This window comes from Enoplosus armatus, chromosome 1, assembly GCF_043641665.1.
Source record: "Enoplosus armatus isolate fEnoArm2 chromosome 1, fEnoArm2.hap1, whole genome shotgun sequence".
Taxonomy (NCBI): domain Eukaryota; kingdom Metazoa; phylum Chordata; class Actinopteri; order Centrarchiformes; family Enoplosidae; genus Enoplosus; species Enoplosus armatus.
The window spans coordinates 11,370,226-11,391,957 of NC_092180.1; the positions used below are offsets into that span (position 1 = coordinate 11,370,226).

Consider the following 21,732-nt stretch of genomic DNA (forward strand, 5'->3'; position numbering starts at 1 on the left):
ACTTTGCTATTCATTTGTGTACCACATGGTGGCATCATTGGTCTCATAGTAAAAGAACAATTTCAGTGTCTGTACTGTAGGTAGAAATGCCATTATTTTAATAAGCCCAAATTATTTCAGATCACCCTGTGAGCAGTGAAACATTTGTAAATGTTTTGTGTACAATATGACTGATATTTTGATATTTTATGACACTGCTAAAGTCATAAGGACGTACTGGCAAGTACCTGCACTTTAGTTTTAAACTACAATGGCATCTACTAATAGGGATCCTTTAACTAAACAAGAATTAACAGCAGCTACAAAGATGCAGCACATTTTTACATGAGGTGTTTAATGCTGTCTAAAGAAACGGGACAGAAAGAATAAATAGTTGTTTAAAAGTTAACACATCTTGGCACAACCTTTTAGTTAATCTTCCACTCTGTTGTGTAATGAAACATTTCTTCATCTGTGTAATACATCAACATCAACACTAAATGCTGTGCTTTTTTGCTCTTGTGTTGTAAGGTATATGGGTAAGTGACTGCAAGTAAGCCTGTAAAGTTAATCAGTACATATATTTTCTCGTGTTTATCTGGTAAAAAATGCTTCTCAAATTGAAATCTAGTGGTAATTAATGCCAATAAATATATGTTTTAGGAGGATTCCACGTTCTCTTTCTTTATCTGACTCTGCTATAGCGACAGTGTTTAGTTAAATAAAAAACATTTTATCAAGAAATATTCCCATGTAATGTCTGTCTTGAAATTCTTGAATGGTATTTCTTGTGAAGACAGTCCAGATCTAACTGTCCATTTTTGGCAACAGTTACCAATACTAAAAGTATTTATTTTATAAACTACTGAGCAGTATGCTGCAATCCACAGCCATTTCTCCTCAAGTATAAACACTTTCTGCTTTTCAGAATGTCTGTTTGTAAAACTTTTAAACACTGAAACACTAGCACCACAGAGAGTATTCTTTGTCCATTTATAGATATACTAATTCTCTTGAAAAACCGTTAATGCTTTGTGGGGCACAAATACAATTCAGTTCACCTGTGTTGTGGTAAGCAAGAAAATGTTTTGTGTTATTGGGGTGAGTTTTACAGGAAATTGGTGAACCAATGTTAAACTGACAAAAGGGAAGAGAGAGTTTTCTGTCCTCAGGCCATTAAATGGGGAAGTGCCATGCCCTAAAACGGTCGATTCAGGCTCTGGCATCCCAAATTAAGGAAGTCTGTGGTTGTGTGCTCACTGAAATAAAAGAAAAACAAAAGTAAAGTTACTGAGAAATGTGGTTCTAGGTGACCTTTTGTTTGAATCATGAGGAAGGTTACACTGCTGTAATGTAGCCTATGTTTGAGTAAACGCAGTATTGGAGCATTGAAAGCAGTATTTCATCGACATGAGGAAGTTGCGAAGCAATGCAAGTCACATTTGCAACAGCTCACGCTGACCTCACTTGCACGATTCCATCTGACAGTTATGAACAGTCATGTCTTTATGCCACCACTCAGATGAATGAGAAAGATCTGAGGAGAGGACAGGAAGCTGCAAGAATAGAGTTACAAAGATGTTATTTAGGTCATTGTGGCAGTGACTACATGGTGGTTTTTACCTTGGAGAAATAATTTTATTGGTTCCGAGCTCTCTGTGGACCGAGAGTCAAAACTGAAACGTTAACCATTGGTCATCCAGCACTCTTGGCCTGATGGATGGAAATGTTTTTATGGTTTACTGTGATCTGGTCTTTTGGACGGGAGAGTTCAGTTCCCCAAAGGCACAAATAGAGACATTTTTCAGTTTCTGACATGCCCCATCTGTTTAGGATGACTCCTGTGACTCTCAGCCTGACCTATTTAGTACAGAAAGCCGGAAACAGCGCAGGGTCAAACAGAACAAGCAGGCTACACATGTAGAGACATTAGTTACTTCAAATTTAGCTTGAGAGGTGAAAGATTAACCAGATTGACTGTGTGGACGATGTTTACAGAGCAGAGATGTCAGACATTCCTCTCAGTGTAATAGTTAAACCCTCTCACTCCATCAGTGAGATTGAATCCTTTTATACTTAATGTCAAAATGTTCACTTTATTCCAGTAATCAGTCAATGAAAACCAGACTATAGTAGAACATAATTATATCTTCAGTTTGCAGCATTTTTAGAGCTGTAAAATGTATAATATTTGTCCCTTAGTTTACTAGAGATTTAATGCTTTCGTGCTGTTTGGGGCATCAAATTTTAGAAAAGAGCAAAACTTAATCTGCAAGGCTGAATGGAAGGTTGCACTCAGACATCAATGTCATCTGTGCTAAAAAGAAAACGTCAGGACCAGCTGTTGAATAATGCTCATTTATTTGTTGGAGCATCTACAAAGAGGCTGCCAGACGGATGTACGTTTTTAAATCTGTCTAACTGACCGGTGTAAACGGGAATAAGTAACCATGAGACACATGATGGGAGAGATCTGTCTTCAACATCACCAGGACATTTTCAAAAAGCTACAGTGACTGTTTTTCTTGTTTAAGATATGATTGCCAAGCAGCTAAGTGGAAAATCATGACCCTGGTCTTAAGAATTTCTATGGCTCCCATTGCTTCCTTTGGGTATATGGAACCACCTCAAGATTTGACTCGCTTTTTTTTTTTCCATGGGAGAAATTCACAGATGCCCCAAAGCTGTTATTTATAGTACTATTTTAAAACAGTTTTTACTGTTGGCTTTAGAGGAAAGAAACACAAAGTTCCCTACTGCCTCTGTCCTGGTCCATCCTCTTTTAAAGACATCCACCAAGGAGGGATTGCCGGCTCTACTCTATCTACTGCTCTGGGTTGTTCATCTGACTGAAAATCAAATCTGAAATAGAATTTGTTCAATTTATCTGGGGGTAAGGGGGGGTCCTCAACCTGAACTGTCAATGCAAATATAAGCCTATTTCATAACTATTCTTTTTATCCAGTGTTTTACAGAAAGTAACTTCCTCTCAGTGGTTTGCTCGCATGAATAAGAGATCTTGTCTGAAAGATCTTTGTGAAATTTTACAGCACAAAAAATGGCTCTTTTTGAAATTTGATAAATTATTGACTATTGAGACAAATTTTTCTAACAATACAGCGAACAGTTGGTGCGCCTGTAACACAGCTTGATATTAAAACGCTGACATACAGACTGCATGAACACACAGTCTGTTCAATGTGTCACACAGGAAAGCATTGTGACATGAGGAAACACTTCCAAGTTTCAAGTGAGGCACTATCCCCCTCTATCTGCCTGTCAATCATCTGTCACCATTGTACTATCTGGACGACACAGGAAGCAGTGAGGAAGAAGTGGGCGTGTCGGGGCCTGGCAGATATCTGGCGAGGGTCCTCTCAGTTGAATATCACTGCTCTAACATTGTCCAGAGCCAAACAGACAGGCGGGACGACCTAGAATTTGTTTTTACAATCCTCACTTAATCAGTGATCATGACAAAATATTAGGTTTTGGGCCATTATTGATGTACAAATGCTAAACAAAGTGAACACATTAGAAGAAGAACTTTAACTTTTCTTAAAAGTCAGTTAATCACACTTACAAACACGGCCTCAAAGGCTGTTCAAGCATGGAGTCTGGCAAACTTTTTTAATGTGAAACAACGACAGAGTTGGAACAAGAATGTACTAGAGTTGTACATTGACGTCATTATTTGTATCTGTATCTGTTCAACCAGCAAAATTATTTGTGTCTGTATTCGGATAGAAGACCAGAAGTGGGCGTGGCTTTGCCGGAAGTCACATTAAATCAGGCAAATGTTGTATTTAGTAACCTAATATTTATTGGTCATACAATTGTTGTGCCTTCAAAGCATCAAATTAATTTATATAAGTAATATATAATATATATAATTAATTATGACATATATTTCCACATCCTCACTGTACTTATCATCTCTCTCTTTCGAGCTAAGAAAGATCTGATTCCATCGCATTATTTGTGCTTTCCCAAATAACGTATTTGGATTCATATACATCCCTGGAGTCTACAGTCATGCTAACTGCTCTGTGAGGTTGTACTTACAGCAGACACAGTGGTTCTTTGAGCTAAATGCTAACATCAGCAGGCTAACAATGGCAATGCTAACATGCTGATGTTTAGCAGGTATAATGTTTATACCTTGTTCACCACCTTAGCTTTGCGTGTTAGCATCCTAGCATTTACTTACTCGCACTAAAAAGTACAGCAGAGGCAGATGGAAATGTCATTCGTTTTGGAACCAATGTATTGGTCAAATAGAAGTTTTGACCTGATGATGGTGCTAAATGAATTGTCAGGGGATCACCAAAGTTATTACAATTAATGCCCATGGAGTCATGAATGTTGTTACCAGATTTTGTGGAAATCCATCCTACAGTTGCTGAGATATTTCACTCGAAACGACAAATGTCAACCTGCTCGTCGCACTACAAAATAAGTCAGGGGACCACCAAAGTCATTAGGACTCATCCTCTGGGGACAACGAATGTCTGTACAAATGTTCACGGCAATCCATTTAATAGTTGATTTATTTCAGTCTGGATCAAAGTGATGACTGACTGGCTGACCAAAATCATACAGACTAGCTACAAAGGCAAAGAAAGTTGAAAATGTATAAGCTAATTTTGTAAAGGTGATACTTCATCTAGTATCAGTCACAGTTACTGAAATGCTGTTTTGTTGTTTTCCATTGCACAAAGGAAAAAAACAATGCAGTATCTTACTATTCATGAAATGGTGTTACAGCTCAAATTAAAGAGACCTTAGTAACAGTCTCACAGATCAACTTACACAGAAGATGGTTCAGTTTTGGACTTTGAGTTTCAGCTCCACATCTTGCCCTTTCAGACAGCCCTGAGAGGGAGGGGGGGGGGGGTTGCACTTCTTGTGAAAGGAAGCCCACTGCAGCCACAGCAGGGGATGAGGATGCTCCCTCTCTTTCCTCTATGTTCCCTGCAGCTGATTGATGCTGGCAGCCTTTTACCTTTCAGTTTACCGACACAGTGCAAAGCTCAGCTCCGTCGCTGGGAGCTGCACCAATCTCCGGTCTGCTGCTGGGACCTGAGAGCAGCTCAGCGGAGACTGGTGACATTTACACCCTCCCTCTACCCAACAAAACTACACAAAGCAGACATGGGAGAAAGAGCTTTCTGCTCAGAGGCACTGAGGTTGAGTCCTTGATGGAGACAGATAACATGGCCACAGGAGGATCACAGATTTGTGTCTTTGCCTATCTGCAGCTATACCTGGAGTTTTTTCTCCTCCTGATAGCATGGCATGCAAAGTGTCTCAAAAGCACAAACGAGATACATGCAAAAGTCAAAACAATTAAGAAAATCCACATCCTATAAGAGCTTTTTAAAAAAAAACTTACTGAACTGTTGATTCCACTTCATGTAAGCCCTTGTTCAAGAAGAAAAGCCTCCTAACTGTCTCTTGTACACAGCTGGTTGTGAACTGTCTTTACTTGATAAAAGTTAGTTGCAGTTTCCAAAGAAAAAAAGTTTAGGACTGCAGCTTGATTCTTCCACTACCTTTTCTTGTGCCAGTGTGATTAGAAAATGTAACGCACAGTTGCAGGCAGCTTTAACGCTGCTGCAAGAAGTGTTATATGACATAGGCTGTACTTTGTGATGTGTGATGCTGTCGTGATTAAAAACATGATCTGATCAGCTAGCTTTTATTATTTTCCATTTCATGTTGCATTGTTGTGCTCTTAGCCACAAGAAACAGGACAGTAGAACAAAAGCTTCCTGTGTGCAGGTTTGTATATCTTGTCTTAATGCTGGATTTTGCATTTTAAGATGAAAGAGGCTTATGTCTCGCTGCCCCTCACAGAGTCATGCAGGAGGAGCAATGTTCTGACTAGAATGTATTATTGCTTTCATTTTCTGCATCTTACCTTTTCTCCAGTGCAGTGATTGGTTTTCACACTGTACATGGATACAAACACACACACACAAAAAAACACTAACCCCAGATTGTGCTGCCCTGCTACTGTATCACTGCTTGTAATTGAAGAGGAATAACGGCAATTTAAAGTTGCCATCCATTATGGCAATAACAAAACCACATTGCCAGATTGTAAAACTGAATGATGTTGCAGTATGAAAGATGCATGCGTCGAATTATTATAGATTGGAGTGTCATAATTCAAGAGCATAGCTGGGCTTTTAAATGATGGATTGTAGCTTTAAACAGTGTTTTAGTGCCTTTGCCAGACGGCAGCTCCAGGGGGAGGATTTGTGAAAGAGGATGTTTGTTTTCTTGTAAAAGTGCTGGTGGTGTTCGAAGAAACAGACAAGGTCACTAATATATCATATTCACTATGATGAGGCACAAGTCCACACAAGGACATTTCTTTTTCTTTAGTTGAACACAATTCTGAGAACTGTTAATAATTCAAGGAATGTATGAATCCTTCATGGTTTCACTGCTTGGTAACACAAACACTTAACTGGGCTAAATATGTGTTCAGGTGGTGCGCAAACAATGATGTAAGCCTGTGATGGTTACAATGTGTGTACTTTACATTAGCAGCTAACGGCTGCCAAACGTCTCAGAGTTTATTCAAGCAGTGAGGTGTTTGCTCTAACACCAAGATAACCGAGGAGATTAAAGAGCGATGAAAAAGCTCCAGAACAAGTGAGTAAGTGGACCTTGAGTTGGGATTGTTTTGTCAACTGCTGTTTCTAAGGTCAAGAACGAAATGTTCAACCCTTAAGTAAACATGGATGAGAAGCCCTAAAGTTGCTCAGAATAATGGAAAGTCTCCATATTTCCATGGCAAGTGAGCTAAATCAATAGGCTAATAAGGGCCATGTGATATAATCAAAAGATCCAGAACAAGCGAGTAAGTGGACCTTGAGTTGGGATTGTTTTGTCAACTGCTGAAGAAGTAACTGTCAAGCTCAGCTAAAGAGCTCTGGTTTGTGCTGCTATGGGAATGTTTCATCAGACACTTTACAGACATTTAAAAGGGACAATCTCTCATTTTTGACCACAAATATCTAAGGTTTATACTAGTTAAGTTAAATATCAACCAATCAGTTTATCAAGTCATATCAGGTTCCAGCTTTGTGTTGAGATATTCTGATTACATTTGGATTACTGATTGTGCCTTTAAAGGAGTAGTGCGGCTAAGGCCTGCCTGCAGCAGCACGTCACCTATTTTTTCAGCATGACGTGTGCATTTCTTAGCAAAAATAGATAGTGTTGATCTTCATATTCACATCGTACCAGCAACATTACGCCTCTCACTACAGTTTCAATGTCAATATCAGTAGAATGTCACAGACATCTGTTTCAAATTAAAAGCCCTCTAGCGTTTCTGTGGACTGAATCCCTTCATTTGTTAACAAGGCTTTTATTGATGTCCATTATCAAACTCAGATAGGCAAGAGATAGGCAGGCAGCAGCAACGCTGTCTGCGTGGACAGCACATGCGTGCAAGCCGCAGCAGTTCAGTGAGGTAGTCGTCATGCACAGGTAGAGGGAGGTGGTGTGGCCTGGGCATTATACTGTATTTAACAGACATTTATGAAAGTGCTATCAATCTTCTCCTTTAAGTTTCTACAAGACAGGCAATGAGCACATTTCCCAAAATGTCAAACTATTCCTTTAAAGGATATTTTTCATTTTTTTCCTGTAACAGCTGCATGTGTGGCCCAGACAGATTTACTACGCTGACATACAGGAATAAAATATGCTTTGTTTTATGCTTTTGTGTTTCATGTTGAGCGAAATCATTGTTTAATTAATAAAGGCGTATTGCTGTTTTAAGTAGATTTAAGGTGGCTTAAGGATTGTGAAATATTTTGAAGCTGACCTTCTGGTTCTCTATTACAGTATAAGGAACTGTAGATGGCACATTTCAGATAACATGGGAATGAAGGCAGAATGTTCTTACATTTAGCTAAAGGCCATTGTATTTATATTTTCTGCTCTCACACCTGCTCTAAACAAAGAGAAACACAGCTTGGATTAATTATTCATGTGTTGTTCTCTCTGTAAACAGTGTGATGTGTCTATATCAGACAAGCTGGAGAAATTAAACAGCATTACAGACATGCAGGTCACAGTGAGCTAGAGGCAGAGACTGTGAGAGAAAGTGTGAAAGATTTAGTACATAGAGGCTGATATGAAGAAAGCCAACACGTCTGTGTTATCTCCAACTCTGCAAATTGGCTAATTTGGCTCTCTTTATCTGTCTCCCTCCTGCGCTCTGTGTGTTCATTTATGTGTGTGTGTGTGTGTGTGTGTGTGTGTGTGTGTGTGTGTGTGTGTGTGTGTGTGTGTGTGCGCGCGCGCGCACATTTTCAGTGTTTGGCCGATAGAGTTTTCTTACAGAAGTAAAAAAAATAGCATGCATCGAGTGAAATGTGTTTTGGAGGTGTTTTATCACCAAGGATACACACACACACACACACACACACACACACAACAAGGTCTGTATTAGAAATAGCTGCTTGGCAGAGAAACTCATCATTGCCTCAGATATGTATATTTAATTAAGTGTTTTATGTCTTTTGACCAACACTTGTCCCATCCTTTCATAAGGTCTCAGTCTAATGTAGAAGATGTAAGGTATTGGAGTGCATCTTTGCCTCTCAGAGCAGTTTAAAGTATTCACCCATTTTGTTTTCTCATAATAATACATTCTAAGTAAGACACACGATGAGGAAAAATGTGTCTGATTTTGCTGAGGACAGCGAGCGCCACGTCCTGTTTCTGGTGATCTCACTAGAGGAAGAGCTGCGGTCGATTCTTCCTCTTTCCTGTCCAGATGGCCGCATCAGCTGACAGCAGATACGAGGCCTCTTGTGTGGACATGTCTGTATTTGAAGCTCTTATGAAGCTACTTGGTAGCAGAAGTGTGTGTGGGAGGTTGGGTTGAGGTGGGAACACGTGTGTGTGTGTGTGTGTGTGTGTGTGTGTGTGTGTGTGCGCGCATCTTTGTTTGTGTATATGTCTTCATATGACTTTGTTTGCATTTGAGAGTTAGGGAACAAATCCCTTTCAATACATTTTACAGTTTTTATATTATTATTACTTATGTATATATTATATTCCATAGTTGTTGTTTTTTTTAAATTTTTAACACATTTGTGTTCAAGTACACACAGCCCACATAAAGCCTTTTTTTGTATTAGACTTGATCCTGGGATAGCTTGGAGTTGAGCCCCAGGATCCCACAAGGGAACAGACATTTGATTACTGTGCTTGTCAGCCAAAGAGAACCCCCCCCCCCTCCTCCTCCTTCCCATCCTGCCCAGGGGAGATAACAGAGCTCTGTGTAGCAGAGAAGGACTCTCTGCTATGCTCTGCCAGATCGGCAACCGAGTGCTGTTTTGGGCTACAATTTGTTGGCATTCATTTTCATTCTTGAATTCATTTTCCAACTTGAACTGGACCTCAGATAAAAGGAGAAGTAATGTAGTTGAAACGGCTGTAAAAATGTATAAAATTCAGAGTAATGTACATAACTTACTTGAATATGATAAACCTCTGTGAGGAGAAATGAGAATGCAAAGAGTTACTCCTCCTAAGTTTGGTTTAAATTGTGTTCAGTATGTAGAACTCATACTGCAAATTCACAATGGTGTTTTGAATTGAGACAACTCATCTGTCATTTGTGTATTTTAGTTCCTTTTGTTTATAATGCACTTCTACTGTAACATAGATCAATTGATTGATAAATGTCACATTTAATGTTAAAAACAATATGATCTGACTTAATTACTGAGGTCATCTGAGATGTGATCTCTAATATGTCCTTACTTACTACGTAAAGGTATCCATGAATGAGGTCAGTGTGGCTGATCGCACGAGGGAACTCTGCTAGATGAATATATCAATGAAAATGTCTAAGTATAAATTTATTATGAAAGAGCCCAAATAAGATGGTCTTGTAAATTTCTAAAATGCCTTCTTTCTTTTTGGCACAGAGGAATCACTAAGACACTGGTGACCTCAGAAGAAAAAAAAACCACATTCTTACTTGTGTGAAAAGAAGCATCAATGTATTTGAAAAAAAAGACATAAATCTTAAATAGTTTTCACTCAAGGGGATGATAAGGTATAGTATACAATACAACAATATATAGTGTTACAATGTCACACTTTATTTGTAGCTTTATATCTAAAGAGAAAACAATGACAACAGCTCATAGATGGCACATAACAATGTAGCACTGTGAAAAAGTCCCAATGTGTAATCTGCAGTGAAAGCAGTGACGCTGCATGTGTGCTCGATCAAATTTAACAAAACAACTAATAAAAGTCATACCAAAGGCGCAACTTGATGTCTTCCTTATCCATCTATCCCCCACAATGAAACACTTGAGAGTTATTAGGAGAATACAGGAGGAGCTGCAGGTCAAAACCAGACCAAACATTAGGCTATTTACTGTACAGTCCTAGTTAAGGTTTGCAGAACATCAGCAGCCTCTCTACAATAACATGACAATGCAAGCACGGCTCAGTAAGGATCAAAATAAACCAGCTCCTAACATTTCTGTCACCCTCAGTTACCATTTATGTCATTTACTTAAGAACAAAACTGTCTTTATGAAAGCCATGAAGGTTATGAGGCCATAAAAATAACCCAGGACCCAGTGACTCATTATAACAAGAGTCATTTTGTCTTTTCTCCTCACTAACCAATGAGATGTAGGGGATACCGGGGGCAACTGTAACAAGGTTCAATTGTTACATCTCAAATGGCACCAATCAGAAATGAGACAGAACCATGAAACTAATTACGCACATGGTCTGTGATGATCCCTCCCTGTCTGCAAAAGGACAAACTGATCAAACAAACTTCCTCATACTTCAAAGCTTTTCATTTTCATTTTTGAGGTGTGAAAGGTTATTCATACTGTCTTCACCTTTAATGTCTATAAATTTAAATCTGCCTACTTTGTGTCTCACATTTGATATATCGTTAGCTTCCTTATTTCTAGCCAGCAGGGTAGCTTGTGTCATGGGTGGTGCGGTTGGGGTCAATTGCAACGCTGTATTACATTTGGCGCCCGACAACATCAAAACATCAATTCCCCCCAAGAGCCAATTTCTTATGCTTTCAATGTCTATGAATCAGAAGTTGTCTTAACTCTAAATAATGCCATATTGGCTGAAAATCAACATATTTTTCACCTATTGTTTTGGGTTTGTATTAGTAGCCTAGTATTGACACTGACAGCACTGAAATTCAAACCCTGATTGGAGCCATTCAATTTTTTACACACTAAACTGTGAATGCATGTTGAATGGAGATAAAATGGTTTTAACTACATCTAAATGTTGATGTTTTATTCGTGTGAAGCAGTTTCTGTTACTTATTCATTAGATTGTTTTTATATTTGTATAACTGATTACTTTAATTAAACTGGATTTAATTGTTCAATGGATATTACGTTGTTTTAACTATATCCATGTTCTTGGGAGTTTATTGTGGTCCTTGGTATTTATATGAAGGTATTATGTGTGTTGTTACAATTGCCCCCATATTCTGTTACAAATGTGGGGAGATGTAACGTTTGACTTCTAGTGTTTCAATCAATATTGTGACTCTAACATTGCTTGCAAAAACATGTGGTGACACAGATACCAGAGTTATCTACATAAAAAAAAATGTTGTTTATTGTTCAAGAGGTTCTTGAGTAATGACATACAAATTGTTGTTGTTGTGTCCGTGTTTGAGTTTGGAGTGAGTCCTCTTGCAGGAGAAAATTCAGAAAAGTTCAACTCCGGCTGATCCCACTTGCACAGAGCAGAGAGTCACAGAAACACAAGATACTGAAACTGCCAGTTTGGGCTGTTAATAAATGTAAGAACTGCTGTATAACTGATGATAACTCCCAGTGTTAGTTGAAATAAGTCGTGGATGCACTCTTGCAGCTCTCGGTCCGTTCATCGGGAGAAAACGTACTCGGTGTAACTGGTCCACAGTTTGTCTTCCCCCGGGTCATTGCTGCCGTACGAGCAGGTCCCGGTGGAGTTGCAGGCCACCATGTGGAAACCCGCCTCGGCCAGCCGGTCAAACGCCTGCTCCAGAAAGTTATACTTGAGGTAATACCTGGCGGTGTATTTGTCAGGAGGTCTGTCCGGGTCGCGGCTCTCATTCAGGGTCTCTCCAAAAACCTCTTTGGCCAGAGAAATCTTGCTGCAGACGGTTATTCTGGCAACCCGGCGGAACTTAGCGTCTGCCTGGATGTCTCTCCCGATAGTGTAGCTGCCTCTGTAACCGATGGTGATGTAGCCGGCGTCGACCCCGGGAGAGCGCAGGGTCCTGTCCGAGGAGGAGGTGACCGGGCTCGTGAGCTCAGCCTCCTCCGGGTCCCCGCTGTCCTCCGCGCACGAGCTGTCTTTACTGACCGCCGCCAGGCGCCTCGACAGCTCCGGCAGCTGGAAGAAGTCCGCTTCTTTCTGCAGCCTCCTCCTCTCTTTGAAAAACTCGGGCAGAAAAAGCTCAGAGTCCCGTAAATAATCCAAAATGTAGCGAAACAGAAAGCCGTCCCGGTCGAAGAAGAAGCGGCCCTTGCTGTCTTTTGGCAGGTCGCCCGGGAGGCTCTGGGTGAACTTGGTCCACAGGAGAGAGTTGGGGACCGACGTGAGAGTTTCAAGACGGGTCACATAGACCTGCCCACCCACGTTTAGCTCCACTATCTCAGGGAAAGTTGAACTTTGGCTGTCGGTTTGCGCCATCTCTCTCTCTTTCTCTCTCTCTCCCTCTCTCTCTGTGTCTCCTTTTGAATCCTGGTTGTGTCCCTGTAGGTGCCCCGACGAGGACGTACAGTTGGAGAGTCGCCTCACTGTACAGAGATGTTTGTATTGGTTTGGTTGAGTGGGAGGAGAAGGAAAAGGACGGCCAACAGAGACATTAACTGTTCGCTGGAAAGCTCTGAGAAAACATAATGCTGCCTTCAAAGGCTCCATGTAACTTCCTAACTTGTAAACATCTTGACATATCCTTGTCAGCAACAGGCTACTGTACTTCAAAGAAAAGTTTGACATTTTGGGGAAAATACGTATATTCTCTGTCTTTCTAAGAGTTAGCTTATAGATGAGAAGATTCATCTTGATACCCCAAGTATGAAGCTACCTACAGCCAGCAGCCAGTTAGCTTATCTTAGCATAAAGAATGGAAACAGGGAGACACAGCTAGCCTGGCTCTGTCCAAAAGTAACAAAACCTATTAGCACCTCTAAAGCCTTTTTTAACCTCCATTTTACGCCTACTTTTTACTGCTTACAGGACTACTTTTGAGTTACTTTACTTGACCTATAGTATTTAGTTATAGTTACGGTGGTAAATATTTGGGAACATTGCAGAGCTTATTGTCACCATAATGGATTTTTTTGCCTGCTTTTAATGCCTTTATGACGGCTCATCGACTGCGTGAAGTCAGGATGTGTTGATATCTGTAACAGGATGTTTGTGTCTTTCTGCAGCACAGTGCGTAACATTAGAAAAGGTTCATGTATTTCATTAGGCTGCAGCAACTTTGTATGGTATGTTCAGATGATATTGATACACCCTTAATTGACTAGAAGCAGTTGTTATTATGAAGAAGAAGTTATTAGGGCAAACATAACAACTCTCTTTTCATTATGTTTCCATAAAACACCATGATGTTAAAAACACATTATATAACCTGTCACATAAAATGAGTAGAGAGATTATAAACAGTTGTGGCACTAAGGGTCAATCAGAGGTTCAAAGTTCAAAACAGCAGTTTCACCTCAGGATCCATTTAGTACCACAAGTGTTATTGAGCTTTCCATCATATCACATGATCCTCATCAGCAGGAGTCTGCTCTGTTGTCCTGGAATTGTAGATGTTTAAATGGACTTTTTCTTCTGAACTCTTCCAACAACTTCTCGTCCATGTTGGCTTAAAAATTGTGCTCAGAAAAAAAGGACATTTTGAACATCTTCGATTTCATGACAACCGGGAAAACTCCATCTGCAGGAAGACTGTGTCATATGATCGAAAGCTCCCGTACAGCTACTAAATGGACCTTGAGATGAGATTGTTTAGTCAACATACTTAAAATGTCCTATGGCTGTTAGTATTAATGCTTGGTGTAACTTTTTTTGATGCATTATTCATGTGCTGTCATGCATTCTGGCTGGGGTTTATTTTAGGAAACAAGCAGTCAAGCTGCATGCCAAAGTTCAGGGGGGCAGGGGTCTTACATTATTTGTCATACTTGGCCTTGAGCATTTTTTCTTCTGGGCCCCCCAGGAATCAAACTCATCCTCAGGCCTCCCAGGGTTTATGTGTTCAGCTTGAACACAACATCACATTGGTCAATAGTCAATCACTTGTGGACAAAGTGAGATGCACTTCCACCAATGAACCCCAAATCTTCCTGTACAACTGAGAGGGGAGGTAGCATGAGTGTGCCTGGGGTCTTTATGTGTACACCTCTGCATCGAAAATAGAATAACAGGCGAAGTTCAAAACACATGATTTGCCAAAAACCTCCACTTTAACGATAAGATAAAGCTGGTCTGACTGGCCTGTGGTGTCTCTAAAATCCCTTGAAAAGAGGCAGCACTTTTCCTCAAACCCACATAAGTCTTAACCAAAGGATCGATTTCAGCTTAACACCAAAGACCTCTTTGATCTAGTCTTGAAGTGCAGTGTAGGCTGTATTCATGTTTCAGTGCACACACCAGTATTTCTGCTGAGGAGGAACACTAAGTGAGATGTAATTGGTCCCTTATCTCAGATGTTTGATGCATAAAAAGCATCAGTTGTTTGTAAGAGAGAATGTTGATTAAGATCCATCTGTGTTATGGAAAACACTCGTAATTTTGCTCAGAAACAAACAAGGTTTTAGAGAACAGAAACATTTAGAGGTACAGCTGCAGCCTGCAGAAATGATACAGTCAGTAAAAACGAATCAGAAAGGCGTTGCAGAAAAATTGCTGTGGAATGGAATAAACCTTGCAGGGATTTAGCCAATCAGATACGAAAGTAAAGCAAGTGTTCAAGGATAAGACACAAAACATTGTGCAACATTGGAAATGTTGATAAAGATGCTGATGAAGCAAAAAGCGTTTAAAACATCTGGATATTCTGTCCAAATCCTGGAATAATGTTGGTTTAAATAAACACTGTGTATTATACAAAAAAATCTCACACTAAGAAGAAAAACAGACTTCTGAATTAATTTTGTGTAATTCAAAGGGATGATAAGTGTCATGTCTTGATAAATGCAATAATGTAACATGTAACTTAGAAAGCTTGACATGAGTTTTCTTCAGGTGCAGAAGAAGCAGCTGTACCAAATCAAACTGGGGAAAGATGTCAAGTGGATGATAAACAAATGCTGATCTTATTGATTTGTCTTTCTTTATTCGGCACACCAACACGGTATATATTAGATATAATAATGATTCTTGGTGGTAATAACATCATAAGCACATAAATGTATTGCTTTCTTGACACTTGAAATGCTCGTTTTTGAGCACAAACGTAAATCTATCACCCAGTCTTTTCCACTCGAGACATTTCAATCTTTGCATTAGGGTGACATCTAGTGGACAGTAAATGAAGAAGCAGGTTGTTGTGTTAGCTCTTCTGTGTGACATTGTTTTGGCTTTTTCTTTTATTTCTACTACATTTAAATTACATTTTTTTGGCCAACTGTATAAAAAGCAGTATGCTTGTTTATTGGGGTTATGTGGTTTGTTTCTATATTCACAACACTGAAGAACAGGTGTATTACAAACACTGGTCACTATAAAATAAATTATCATGTCTCTCTCTCTCTCTCTCTCTCTCTCTGCAGACCACACCTAAATTATCGTCCTCTGTCCAGTCTCGACCTCATGTCTGTGTCATCGCTGTTAAATGTTACCATTTTTTCTCACAGTCTGGCAGAAGATAATTGGATAAAGGAAGTTGTAAGGTTCAGCTTTCCAGCCATTTCCTAGAGAATATGAAGGTTACGAGATATGGCAGCTCATTTACTCATCATTTAGGTTCCCCTCTGAGACCCATCAGTTCATGTATTCATCCGTAGTTTTTGGTTCATATTTCTAAGGCCATACATCATGTTGTTTTGAGTGTTGTTGATGTTGTTGGTGGAGCTGCTAACTAATAGACATCTGAAATTACACACAGTCTTTTGTAAGGGGTCACAAGTAACTAGTAACTATAGTTTATAGATAGATAGATAGATAGATAGATAGATAGATAGATAGATAGATAGATAGATAGATAGATAGATAGATAGATAGATAGATAGATAGATAGATAGATAGATAGATAGAAAAACAAACACGGCATCCCACTTTTACATTCTGCTAATGTATGTTTCTATGTGTGTAATACTGAGAAGGAAATTGTTTTTTGGTTTATGCCAGTAGCTGAAGTGCTGTTGGATTGTTGACTTTACTTTTACTCAGTGTGTGTTTGGACATGTTTTTATGGATGTGTGTGTGTGTGTGTGTGTGTAGTGCTGTCCCTCACTCTGAGCAATCATGTGACCCCCTGCTTGTGACATAAGGCAGCCTTCTGACGTGACACCCAGCCAAACACTGTCACTCTGCAGTGTACTGGAGTGTGACCTGTACAGCACCGAGTCCATCATCCATGTGTTGTCTCCTCTCTCTCGCCCTCACCCGAGCTCGTGTCCCTGCTCCTGTCTGACACACACAGACAGAGACGAGGGGCAGAAACCCCTTTCGTCTCCTCTGTCGACAGGGAATCACTTGCCCTTACTCTTTGTCTATTTTTTTGTCAATATTTCAACCACTCATTGTAGCAACATGCAGTTTAGTTTGGCGGTGTGATGCTCTGGAACAAAAAAAAAAAAAAGATCCAGTCCCTCATCACAGATCATACAGCCAAGCAAATTGTACAGAGCAATACAAGTAGTACCTTTTTCTCATGACATTTTGACATGTCACAGAAGGAAAAGCACAGATGTGAATAATACAATGAATGACGGCTGAATTCCATTCACCTGCTTTTGTTTCAGGCTCCTGGTATGTGTTCGTGCTGGCTCATTGTCACACTGTCATGGCTTACTTGGATCACATGAATACAACAGAGCCGTCGTTGATGTTATTAGCAACACCTGTGCTTTTTCTACCATGACAAGTCAAAAATGTCTGCTGTGAAAAAGAACTATGTGGAGCCAAGTGTTGGGTAATCCTGTAATTAGGCTTCCATTTCTTTTTTTAACTCTTGAGTTACACGCACACACACTCTCTTTTGTACATTTGTTGTGCAGTCACCTCCTACATGAACTCAGACCACTATGGCTCAGACTTTTTACTTCATTATTGTGGTTCAACTGCAAATTCATCCCTCCCTCATCATGAGAGCTTTCGAGTGTGTGTACAGTATGTGCGTGTGTGTGTGGGACTGTGTATGCCTTTGTTGTGTCTTTAGTCTTACTCATGCTTCGTGTGACTGGACTGGACTGTGTGTGTGTGTGTGTGTGTGTGTGTGTGTGTGTGTTCTCGTCACCTTCTCTCAGGGTTACGTCTGCACCCTTGTGCTTCTCAATCAGCTCTAATGGATCCTCTGGCTCAGACTCAGCCGGAGCACTGATTGTGATACCAAAGACACTCAAACGCGCACACACACACACACACACGTAAAACAGGGCGGGGCTGGAGGCTGATGTGTGTCGTGATGAGCTAAGAGGTACGACGACCCTCCTAACATTTTCTTCCTGCCTTTGTCCTTTGTTTCTTCTCTTGTGCTTCACCATTACTGTCCCTCAGTGCTGCACCTCCTGCAGCCAGTTTAAAGTAACGCTGTAGCAACCAATAATATCTAGAATGAAATTCGACAAAAACTGTACACCTTAAAATGGAAAACATTTCTTCATACCGTATTCCATAAAAACCTTTTCATCAGAAATGTCACATCTTTCCTTCTGTGCCTTTGTGTCACCCACCCCCACCCCCACCCGTCACCAACACCAAGGCCCTTATGTGTGCATGTGTGTATGTGAATGGTTCACATGGCTCCCATCCACCCTCCCTCCCTCAGCGTCTTCATTTGGAGAGTGAACAGGTCCCCTGGGGCTAATGTGTGCTTTTGTATATGTGTGTGTGTGTGTGTGCGGTCGCTACATTATTCTCCCCACTGACTTTCTATGGGATGAAAAAAAAAAAGACTGTCCACCCAGCATGCCCCGTCCTTCCTGTCTTTAGAAAAGAGATGGGGCGAGGGGAACATGTTGTATGGCAGGGCAGCCCTCATATGAATAAAGACAAGTCCGAATATAGAGAAATTAAGATGCTAATGTTGAATTAGTATTTTACAGTTGCTTTGGCTCAATTTTCACAACAGACTTTCAATTTTCATAAATCTTAAGTCTCACATAGCACACAAAATGAAAACATCTGTATCAAATGATGTAATTAAATTATCAGGCTGTATGTTCACTGAATAGCAGTGAGAACAAAATGCTAAAAGTCTGTATTACAGAGTAAAACCTTCATTTTATGAACTGAATATGTTGTATATCTATATTACTGTAAACTTCGATAAAGCAGTCTAACTTAACAACACAATAAATCCTACATTCATACAGAAAAATGATGATTGTTGTTTTGACTGCATCAGATTTTGTTCTGTATCAACCAGAAAGTTTGTTTAACACATCAAACATTTGGTATTTCAGTAGAGTCATTAGCAATTATGTTTCAACGCTACTCCCCAGGGAGATGTTATTAAAATAAGGAGAAACTCATGTTGCATTGATTCTGTAATCTGGACTGAACATGTGATAAAGTGTTTTGAACTTTGTGAGTAAGCACAGCACTTTGTGTTTAAATCTTTGCATTAAAATGTGTGCACACTGAAACTGAGAACTGAGTCAAATTGTAAAATACTGTAACAGAAATTAATTGTACATCTTTGGAAAAATGTAAAAATCTATTAATATATTCAGCCAAAACACAAAGAAAGAAAAACCCCAGACGTGAACGATACACTGACATGAATTTAATTTCACATGCAAGATCTTTTTTTTGTTTCTCATTCTCGATCTCTGCACCACTGACTCCCCAAACATGCAGGCACAATTTGATTCTCATTGATCCATCAATCTCTCCACCACTTGTAAAACCCAGTCTCGGAGGATCTGAGCAACTATTTGACTCACAGCTCTCATTCCATATCAGTGAGGCTGATTCATGGCTACGACTCACTAAGAATTAGGAGGGGGGGGGGGGGGGGTTGCCGATTGCAGAGCAGTCGCCTCATCCCTGTGGTGAGCCCCAGACGGTCTACCTGCAGCCGGCCCGAGTGGGATAAAGTTGGTTCCATAATTAGGTTCCCTTGGCTGATTCGATTAGAGCAGCCGCTACATTCATTTTGCTAAAGATGCTCCTCAGCTGCTTGGAGGGACTAATGGAGGAGATGGAGAGATATATGGGAAACAATTAGACAATATCGTATGGCGTGTCTGTTTGGTACTCGTGTATAAAAAAAAAGATGTATGTTTGTGCCAATAAGTCGAAAACTCAGAAATTATTTTTCCTCCACATTTACATTGTTATGCCACACACACATACTCTCACATATCTCCTTCTCAAACCTACATCATTTCTTTGTCTTCTCCACTTCTCCATCCCTTGCCTTCCTCCGATGTTTCAATTAGCTGCCTTGCAATTGAATTACAGGGGACATTACTTAAGAAGGACATAAATAGAGGCCTGCCGACATGATGGTGGTGCCTCAGCCTCAGATGAGATATGAGCTGCCTTGTGTCACGATCCAGAAATCGTGTCTGATGCTCTACGTTTTGCTCAGTCTGGGCTTACAAGAAAAATTAAAGGCCCATTCCACTCAAAAATGTGTTTTGCATATTATTACTTCACTTGGATGTCTGACCTTCACTGTGCAGAATGATAGCTGTTTTGATGGTTTCTCCGTGTATGTACGAGCATGATTTTGTGACATCACAACTAGTATGGTAGCCAATCTCAGTCCAGTACGCAGCTTACGCAAGTGTGATGCAAAAACTTGAAGCCTCCAGAGCTCATACACTGAAGTCTGAACACCGCTGCTCCTGTTAATGGGGCAGTCCAGGAAGATCTGGATTTTTTATTAGTATGAGCGTATTTCATTAGACGGACCCTCACGGGTAAATGTCCATCTCCACATCCCCAGTTTGTATCTAGACTTTGTGTTAAAAATGTGATGACTCGAGTCCTACATATACTAGATAATCCTGGGCTGTTTTGTTGGACTTTGGAAAGCTTCCTCCAGAGACACCACTTTATACAACTGTTCTCACAGGCAGAATAATACTACTTATGATGAGTAAACTGATCTTGGTGGTGCCCCTTTAAAATAAACATGTAATATGGGTTCCCATTTATCCACTTACTCTACCATGATACCGTTGAAAATGTGTCTTGTTGTATTGTGTAGTCCTTAAATTAATCTAAATATTTAACTTTTATTAAGGCAGGAAGTTGTTGACTTTTTGGTGATGTTTGAGGTGCTACTTTGTGCTGTTGTTACATTTGTTGATGCTATCCTGTTCACCTCATCTATGTAAAGTGATATGTTATGTTATGTTACTTGAAATTAGATCAAATTTACCAAACAATGTCAGGCTATCCAGTGCAAGTTTGAGTCTGAACATTAAACAAAAAAACAGCATTCCATATCACAGATAACATTTCCAGCAAGCAGTGAGGTACCTGGACAGTCACCTTGCTTTGAGTCCTCTCTCTAAAGTTATGCCCTACTCCAGCACATTAGATGTCTATCTGAATGCAGCGTCTGCTCTCTGTAATCTCATCTCCTCATGTCCACATTGAGGCAAAGTGCTCTAGTGGGACCTTGATTCCTAGAATTCCCTTTTATCTCTTAAGGTTGGTCTGGGAAAATAAGCCGGACATCTATAGCAGATAAAAAACATAGAGAAAAACTGTTCAATTTCACATTTTTAAACATGTTGTCTGTCCATTGGTCAGAGCTTAAAGTCTGCTGGTTCTTCTTTTGGGATCTAATTAGACACTTAAAGAATCTTCCTCCAGACCAAGAAGGAAAGTAAGAATGCGGCTGTACGAGAGGTTTGGAAGGGTCCTGGAAGGCAAGTTTTTTCAGGTTTCTTAATAAATGTAAGGAAAATCATTCAGGGCACTTATGGGTAAAAATAAAGTTAATATGAGCTTTCTTAGAAGGGAAGAGAAGAGAATCCTCTATCAAAATAAATGTCAGTTGTAGATTATGACAAATGCGGGACAAAAATCTGCACTGGCCAAATATCAATGACTCCTGGAGAGACATAGGACGTTCTAAATATATCCAGCAGTTATGAATGAATGAATCTGTTTTGGTTTACATCCAAATGCTCTCTAGTAGAGAGTTCTACGCAAAAACCATCCCCCAACGATCGCCTCCCCAAAGCCGTAAATAAATGGATTGACTTTTGGACAAGCGACAGTTTTCCTTTATAATTGTTAATTATCATGAGTGCTCTCTGAGGTACTTTCTATGAATGGAGATGAGACTCTCTCTCTTTTTCTCCACCCTCTGTTCTTTTTATGGGATTGGTCTTAGTTCTCAAGGACGTCGAAAAGGACGCCGGCGATGGAGGGAGGAGGTGCAGTGGATGGGTGGGGCACCTGCGTCATTCCTGCGCACCAGGGTTGGTGGATTTCATGGCAACGGGCGCCAGTAAGCTACAGCCCCCTTTAACCCCCGCCCAAGTCCATCTTCCCTGCCTGACCACC

The 21,732-nt window shown here is 40.1% G+C and overlaps 1 protein-coding gene across 1 annotated transcript; it reads right to left on the reverse strand.

Annotated features, from left to right (window-relative positions):
- Window positions 1-10,067: 10,067 nt before the first annotated feature.
- Window positions 10,068-19,940, reverse strand: LOC139282309 (BTB/POZ domain-containing protein KCTD12-like). The gene is made up of 2 exons (XM_070901931.1): window positions 19,927-19,940; window positions 10,068-12,712 (listed from the first exon to the last, which is right to left on the reverse strand). Exon 2 carries the CDS (start codon window positions 12,706-12,708, stop codon window positions 11,914-11,916), a length of 795 nt encoding a protein of 264 aa, XP_070758032.1. The 5' UTR covers window positions 12,709-12,712; window positions 19,927-19,940; the 3' UTR covers window positions 10,068-11,913.
- Window positions 19,941-21,732: the final 1,792 nt, after the last annotated feature.

What these genes read in the sequence shown, in the direction of transcription:
- LOC139282309 (XM_070901931.1), bottom strand. Translation starts at nt 12,708, where the DNA reads ATGGCGCAAACCGACAGCCAAAGTTCAACTTTCCCTGAGATAGTGGAG.